At 41.4% G+C, this 8724-nt stretch overlaps 1 protein-coding gene across 1 annotated transcript in view; it reads left to right on the top strand.

The window, feature by feature from the left end:
• The first annotated feature begins 6 nt into the window (after positions 1–6).
• GOLPH3 (golgi phosphoprotein 3 (coat-protein)) overlaps positions 7–8724 on the top strand; it is a 31835-nt gene continuing 23117 nt past the window's right edge. The window contains exon 1 of the mRNA XM_014953960.1: positions 7–412. Within this exon, the coding sequence (XP_014809446.1) occupies positions 200–412 (213 nt within the window). The 5' untranslated portion in view covers positions 7–199. The remainder of the gene's footprint in view (positions 413–8724) is intronic.

Raw genomic sequence — 8724 nt, 5'->3', positions numbered from 1 at the left:
GGGGGGACGCCGGCCCCCGCCGCCTCCGCCTCCCCCGCCGCGGCCGAGCCCTGCGCCCCATGACTCCCGCCGGCCGGCGGCTGCCCCGGTGCCGATAAGGCGGAGGCGGCTCCCGTTGCCTTCTCCTCGCCTCTTCTCGGAGCTGTCGCCGAGCCCCCTCTCCCCACGGCGGGCCTCTGCCCTCCCGCCGCCTCCAGCCATGACTTCCCTGACCCAGCGCAGCTCCGGCCTGGTGCAGCGCCGGACCGAGGCCTCCCGCAGCGCCGCCGCCGACAAGGAGCGGGGAGCGGGGGGCGGCCCGGAGGATGAAAGCCGCCGGGACGAGTCCGGCGACGACGAGAAGGGCGACTCCAAGGAAACGCGGCTCACCCTCATGGAGGAGGTGCTGCTCCTGGGCCTCAAGGACCGTGAGGTGCGTCCGGGGCCCGGCAGGGGGTTGCAGAGGAGGCCCGGTGGTGTTGAGGGGGCAGCGGTTATTCGAGGGCTGATGGAAAAGTGGTCTTTAAGTGTTGGTAGAGTGCGGGTGGGATGGGGGCAAGGGCGCTGCTGAGTGAGTGTTGCTGCGGGTTTGGGGCAGCGGCGTTCCTGGGGACGAAGTTGCAGGGGGTAGGGGGCACATGCTGGAACAACATCGGCTCTTTCGAGGAGGTAGAGAAGGTGCTTGGATTTTGGGGAGGGGAAGCCCGACAGAGGGTTTGGATTGTCCTTTGGGTGCGGGGGTCACAAAGGGGCTGTCATGCTGGTAGCGTCTCAAGGAAGGCAGTGTAGGGGTTGGGGCAAGATGGAGATGGGGAGGTGAGGACCAGGGCCTCTGGTTGACTTGGAGGCCTGGGTAGATCTGTGGTGTTTATACTCCTTTTCTAACATGACCCTAATGTGGAAGACTTGCCTACTTACATGTATTTTGTCAGACACAACCCCGTGGTACTTAAGGGTTCTCAGGTGCTTTTAGGGTGCTGAGCAGCTCATTCTACTAAGACTTCCCAGACTAATGCACGTGAAAAAGCACTTCATATTGAGGGAGGTACATATAACAAAAAATGGGGCTTGAGTAATTTCCTCAAAATGAGGAAATTGCATTATTATAATTCTGTGGTTTTACTGAATTTATAGCTTAATTGTTTGTCATGATATTGTGAATAACAGTCATTGGAGAAGCTGTGCTCCTGCCAGTGTCCCGGATTTTTGCTTCATTTGAAAGAGGTAATCAATATAAAAAGCTAGCACACTGCAGAAAGTCAGACCTGTCAGGGACATCATTTAGTTTAATGTGGTATATAGAGAAGCGTAATATGCCTTTATATTATATATGACTTACAATATCAATTTAATTAGGCAACCTCCTTTTTTTTTTTTTCCTAGTGCTAAGTTAATTAATGAAGCCAGGTCATTGATTTGGGTGGAAGTCTTTTAAAACTGTGTTCATAAGCACAGAATAATGGGGGAGGGATGTTCTTTGACAGTGCAGTGCATCTAAAATAAGTTTGCTGGTTGATAACGAATAGGTTAAAGAGTAGTTTTCCTGATGAAGACTTGTTTTTAATGTTTATGGGTATATCTGTATACAAACCTGCTACAATAACATATTTTATTTTTCTCATATTGTATACTTTAGGCCATATTCCTCCAAACCCATTTTTTCAGGTGGACCTTGCCAATGCATCCTGGTAAACTTAGTAGATAATCACAGTGATGTGTGCTTCCACCTGTTGAATTGAAGACTTGTGCATGTGTGCATTTCTCTTTCTACACACCCGAATAGTTTCGAGAAATTAAGTTAGGTGTGACGAGACAGGTATCTGGCAGGATTGCCTAGGAGGTCTTGCCTTGAGGAAAGTGGGATAAACTGGGTGATCTTTCAGCTCTTTTTTTTTTTTTTTTTTTTCCTTTCTCCCCCCACGTGATTGTGTGCTAACCCTGCTGAATTTGTGGGCCTTAGGCTATAAAGATTTCAAGGGAGGGAATGTTCTGTCTGCCTAGAAAGAATATATGGTCCAAATCTTCCTAGTATATCAGAAGTTAATAGTTAACATTGGGCCTGGAAATCCAGCTTTGCACCGGCATGCATCAAAATTACAAAGCATCTAGCTTTGTGAGGTGCAGCAGTGACACACACCGCAAATAATCTAATATTCCTTTGTATGGAAGAGGGAACTGAGTGATTACAGTGGCACAAATGTTCATAACTCCCTTGGGATTTTGCAGCTGAGATGTCAGACAAAAAGAATGATAATGTCATCTCTAGTGTAGGGGGCTTATGTGGAGAAGCTGTAGGATATGCCATTTCTGAGCTTTCTTATATATGAATGACTAGTATTTGGGTTTCGATTTTGAGTCTGCTTGTACCCCTCTGTTTTACACTATGTAAACTGCTTTGTCTTTGTTTTTATTTTTCCTCTTAAAACTGGGAATAAAACTACAGACACATTTTCAAATATGACTTTTTAAAAAAATTTTCTGTTGTTCTAGCTGATAAGTTAGCAAAACTTATTTATGTATCTGGAAGTGTTTTTTACAAAGTTTTTACTTCCAATAAAATTGATTTCCCATTCCATTTGTTTGTAAATTTCTTGTGACAGCAAGCAGAAAAAAAGCAATATAGGGTCTGTAAAGTATAATTGTGAAACTACACAAGGTCTAAGGGAAAGGCAATGGCAGGTGCATGAGCTACAAGCTCAGTCGAAAGCCAGTAAATCTAATGCTGATAACATCCTTCCAGTTTATTCCAAGAGGATAAAATAATTTAATGTTGAGTTTAAAATAAATAAAGAAGGAGTCTGAATTGGTCAAAGAACCAAGATGTTCCCCTAGAAATAGCTTCTGTCTTGGAAGAGTCACTGATACATGCATTGATAACTTAGCTTTCAGGTTTTTGGTTAATGTTTTTTCTAAAGGTAAACACTCGTGAAATATGGCTCCAACACCATGTAAATTGTGTGAAAAATAACTCGCGTGTATGGAGCTACCATTTGTAATTTGTAAGTGTAGGGGGCAGGGTCTTTACTCAGGAGAGAGTTTTTCAGGAAGATCCAAGAAATCATGTGTTGATGAGTTCAATATTTCTAGGAGATTGTTAGATATTTAGGTGAATCTTGTTTTCAGGATAGCGCAGCGGTTGTAACAACCACAACAAAATGTTTGAGCTGTTGCCTGGTTATCACTGCAGTATGGGTTCAGTGAAGGGAATGTCTAGCTGCCCTAAAACAAACACAGCATGCCGCAATCCCATTATTAATGCTTGAACACAATTAACTGCATTCTCACATGCTTCCTGGACATGCCTTTTCTCTTTTTTTGTCCTGTTTGGCTTATTTAGATTCTACTTGCTGTGTGTGTACTGCTTGCCACCACTCTTTTCCACTAATGGTTCCTCTTCCGTTGTATCTTCTGTGTATACATAACTATTTCTGTATTCCAAGCTCAATATAGGTTATAAGGGATATGAGCTGAAATATGTGCTTGCATAATGTGACAGATGCGGTGTCCTTGGAGGAGCAGGTTATATAGTGGAACAAAACATATTACTAGAATTCTTCAGGGAACATCACAAGAACACCTACACTTATTTGGAAACCCTTCAGAAACACAGCTGGGAAAGGGAATTGTGTTCATCCATTTAGAGTAGAGCACTAGCCTGTTGCTATAGGAATAAAGAAGTGCTCACTGAATTAAAGAACTTTGTTATATTAGGTTAAAAATATTATTGCAGCAAGATAGGTCAAAGCCACTGCAGAAAGGAGATAATTCTGTAGAACTACTATGGCATCTGATGTCATTGCTCCCAAAAGAGGGGAGTAATAAGTATTAAAAGTTAGCTTATTTAAAAACAGCTAAGAGGCCAGTTCAGGCCATTTTGTTCATTACAGCCCTTCCAGACATCTTGTAACTCAGTCCCACAGAAAACAGAGAGTTTGCTAGGTGGCTGTGCTCTATGACTGTTGCTCCGTTTAAGTTGATTTAAAGTATTTTGTACATGTAGAGGGGTCTTTTGTCTTTTTATTTTTCCTTGTTGGCATTCTCCCTCAGTACATGTTGGGAATATGATACTAGAAAGAAGTTCTTTACTGTGAGGGTGGTGAGACACTGGAACAGGTTGCCCAGGGAGGTCGTGGATGCCTCATCCCAGGAGGTGTTCAAAGCCAGGCTGGATGGGGCTTTGGACAACCCGGTCTGGTGGGAGGTGTCCCTGCCCATGGCAGGGGGGTTGGAACTCAATGATCTTTAAGGTCCCTTCCAACGCAAACCATTCTATGATTCTATGAATGCACACAGCTGCTCCTGTCTTCTATACAATGTGCCACAACTAAACAAATATAGAGACATGGCACCTACTAAGACAAAATATTTGATCTGTAACTAATTTCCTGAAAGAAATATCATGTAAGTACTCTGAAATAAGCATCATGTGCTGCAGTCTACTGTAATAGTAATAAAAATAGAAATAGTAATATTTCTGGTTTTATTTATTCTTTCTTTGATGAAGACTAAAATGTAATTTGTGAGAGTGAAGTAATGTTCAATCACTTTGTTAGGTACAGAAGTTATCTTTGATCTTTGCTACTCATGTTTGACCTCCAGAAACTTCATTTGTTGCTGAAGATCTAGTGTTGCAGCACAGCCTTTTGTCCAAATGGTTAACGTGAAAGTCTCCAGCTTGCATTTTTCACTGTTTGAACGAGTTATTAGGGATCTAATTCACCTGCTTCAGATGTGCTAGTCTGTGTCGTCTTTGTATCCTTCTAATATTTTTTTGTTTTAACTCATTAAAAAAGTTTGAGCAATAGCCAGTATGTCAGCTTGAAAGCTCCCAAGTTTTGCTGGAAAATTTCTGAGACAAATGAGTAAAACATGAAGAAGCATCTACTGGGAATTAACAATTCAGTTGACGAATGATGTATGAATGTTGAAACCTTGACAAAGACTTGCTTTTTCTCAAATGTTCAGGGCCTAATCACAACAAAGTGTGTAATGTCTGTGATGAAAAATTCTTTCCTTCATAGCTGCCGACTTTTTTGGTCCTTTTTTTTTTTTCATGTCCATACAGAAATTACAGGCTAGGAGAAGATAGGTGTGGGATGAGGAGTACCCAAATTCTGAATGCTACAGGGTGGAGTAAAGTGTGTCTTTACTGTGGTGCTGAATTAAATCCCACTTTTGGGCTCTTTGGAAGATAAGCTTGTTTAGAAGCTGCATTTTGGATACAAGTTGACTTTGTGTGGCAATGGTGTTTGTGTTTCATGGTTCTGCATGCAGCTAGTTATCCCTGCTCTTATAGCTTGGCTAGTCTCTAATCTGTATTATTTATTCATGGAGAGCTTCTAGTGTAGTGTAGTCCCTTCTTTCATGTCAAGCTGTCTAGTGTAGGACAAAGACAAGAACGTTGTCAAAGCCTGCCTAATGAGGTTTCTCAGTTTTTTGAAGTGCTCTTAAAAAGCCGAAGCTTTTTTTATTAAAAAAATTGCATGAAGGGTATGTAAGAAAGTATTGCTGTTAATTACTAGAAGGGAAGTAATCATGGAACTGAAAACTAACATTTTATGTTGAAGAGAACATGGTGCTGTATTAGGTGTTCTTCAATCCTGAAGTAGTTCAAGTACTGCAGCATTTCTCTCAGTTAGTTAAGCTACATGTAACAGGCCTTCTTTGCAAGGCTAAAGTGACCAGGCTAAGTGTTGCAGGCAGTATATTTAAGAATGACTTTCTTACTCACAGAGTAAATAATTACTATAGCACATACTCACTTCTGTGTTGCATTACTGGGGGAAAGGGAAGCTAACCTGCAGTAAATGTGTGGCTTGGTTTCCTCTGCGTAGACAACATTCTCAATCAGTTTTCTTATAACCTGTAGTAAAGAAAAAAGTGCAATGCACACTTCTGCATTTTCACGATGATTTGTTTACTTTCAGAAATACGTATAAAATATTACTGCAGAATGATTTCACATATGCTTTTCAGACTTAAAAATTACAAAGTTTCGCATAAAATAGTGCATAACTGTTCTCTTCCTCCAAGTGCAACTGTATGTAAGCCTGGATGAGTGGGAGCACACAGGTGTGTAGTACTATGACTATGCTGTTGATGTGGGTGCAAACCAGTATTATGCATGTCATGTCTTTCCCACCTCCCCCAGTATATTTTACACTGAATTATTGCATTTCAACCCCTTTTTTTTTTCTTTTCCTTTCTTGTGATGAACTATTACGATAATAAAATTGTATAGCTTGTAAGCTAGATCTTTTTAATTGGAGGGGTATTGCACTCATATCTCTCTTACTATTTGTGGGTGTTACAAGATTTATTCATGACATCAGGAAATTAGTCTGTTGGGCTTTTTGCATATCTTTCTGCTTCTGATACTCTTTTAAGCACTTGTAAGCTGCTTACTGCTATACACTTTCTAGTCATCTGCCTTTACAGTCTTACTAGATAACATCACAGTTGTATTATTTACAGCATCCTTAACTGCTAGGTTAGATGCCTTTTGTACTTGGGCTTACCATGGGGTTTGTATTTAGCCAGTCATTCTTGTGCAGCACAGCACATTGCACTTCCATTTTTGACTGCAGTGGATACTTGATTTTACTTTGACACCTCCACATTCGACAGTCTTTGCCACGAGAGGAGTATCACATTTGTATTGTGTCGCCATTTCAGTACATCTTCTGCATTGCACAGTGGAGAAGGCAGGTATAACACCTATTGGCTAGGTTGAGGTAAATCCTATATGGATGTTCAGTCTGTACCAATCACTGAGGAAGCGCTAATTACAACTGCTTTGCCTGTGTTGGATATTTAAATGTGACCTCTGCTTTAGCAGCATCTGCAGTGTGTTGCTGAGACTTTAAGTTTACAGTTAGTATGTGTTAAGTACTACATTATAGAACTTGTACCTTTTAATGTGAGAACAGTGCAATGAGTAGAACTTTTTAAATCTCATAATGAAGATATTGACATGGCATTATTAAGGGATAGAGGTGCAAACAATTTTTGAAGAAACAGACTAAGTGAAACAAGTGAGAGACCTCTTCTGAAAAGAACAAACTGAAAGGAAACTAGGGGATGTTTAGACAAAGGAGAGAGGAATCCCTATCCCTTATGCATACCTTTTTGTGTTTGTTGTTAAACACCCAAAACATTACTCTGGAAATCGATCCACGTTGATCGCCTGATGCAAATCCATCAGAAATGAAACATTGCACAGCTCCTCAATTTGAAATAATACAGTGCTCTATGAAGTGTTTTAAATTGTGAGCACTGCAGAAGAAAAGGTAGAAGGGAAGGGTAGCTGTTATATTTGGGGGCAGACGTAGTATATTTAGAACCCTGGAGGAGGGTATTGTGCTTCTTGCTAGTCAAAGTTAGTGAACCTTCCACGGATTATTTAGTCAGTATTAGACCTGCTTCGTTTGTATTAGAAGGGCATGGTTTTTCTTACTGTTTTTATCAGGAGTGTATGGGACCTGGCTGGGGTAGAGTTAATTTATTGTTTTAGATTTTTGACCAAAAAAAATGTTGATAACACAGTGCTGATAACACACCCACGTTTTATCTGTTGCAGAACAGTGTTTGCCCAGTGTCAAGGCCCCCTCTCTCTGTTTCTAACTCTGCCTGCTCCCCAGTTGAGTACGCTGGGGTGCTCCAGAGGCTGCGGGGGGACAGCCAGGACCGCTGACCCCACTGACCAGAGGGTTGTCCCATCCTGTGCAGTGTCATGGTCAGCTATAAAAAAGGAGAGTAGGGAGGAGGTGGGAATGTGGTCATTGCTCGGGAACTGGCTGGGCATCAATCTGCTTGTGGGAGGTGGTGAGTGAGTGTTTTGTGTCACTTATTTTTGTTTTGTTTTTGACTTTTGCTCTTCCTGTTCTCTCCCCATCCTGGAGAGATGGGGGAGATTGCAGGAGTGGTTATGTGGGACCTAGCTGCCAGCCAGGGTCAACCCACCACTAGGAGACCCTAAATCTGTGCAAGGTTTGTGTTGTAAGCTTCTGATTTTTACATTTAGGCAAAATAACGAGCTATTTTTCTGATCCTAGCTGTATTTGCTTACTGCCATGGGAGGACTTGTTTTTTTGAATGAAATACCTGATGTGGAGGATTTAAACAACGGTTCTAGTTAAATGTTTCTTTCAAATAAATGTCAGATTTTTATGGTCAATGACAATAGATGATAGTGTAGAAATCAATTTGCAGGTTATGGAACAGATTAATTGCATCTCTATTTTGCACAAAGTATGGAGAAAAGCGATTGAACCCTGATGGAAGGTGGCTTTGTGAGGCCCATGCAAATATTTGAAGTCATTATCTGTGCGTGTATACGCTTAATCATGCTGAAGGTTAGGCTTCTACGTTTTTCTTTTCATTCCTAAATGAACAGTCAGACTCTTAAGTGTTGATTAGTTCAGGGGGTCTCTTAAGGGTTCAGCAGTGTGCATCTGTTAGTTGTCACCTTTTCAGCAAAGTTACCTTTTTTTAATTACCTTCATTTTAGTGAAGATGTGCATCTATGTAATGTCTGCACGTGTAAGTGCTTGAAAAGCTGGGCAATAGCATTTGGCTTAGTGCTTTCAGTAGTTAACAGCAGTTGCTGTTTGTTTTTTATTCCTAAATGCAGTAGCAGGTTAATCAAATACCTGACAAGTTTTTTTTTTCAACAATGATGTAGTTTGTAGAATATGTATGCTTGCTTTCCTGAAGTATTTCTAGTGTTGGCTGTCAGAACACTTC

This window comes from Calidris pugnax, unplaced genomic scaffold (genome assembly GCF_001431845.1).
Source record: "Calidris pugnax isolate Ruff unplaced genomic scaffold, ASM143184v1 scaffold178, whole genome shotgun sequence".
Classification (NCBI taxonomy): Eukaryota; Metazoa; Chordata; class Aves; order Charadriiformes; family Scolopacidae; genus Calidris; species Calidris pugnax.
The sequence above is the reverse complement of the archived record's forward strand: the minus strand, read 5'-3'. Positions and strand labels throughout refer to the sequence as shown.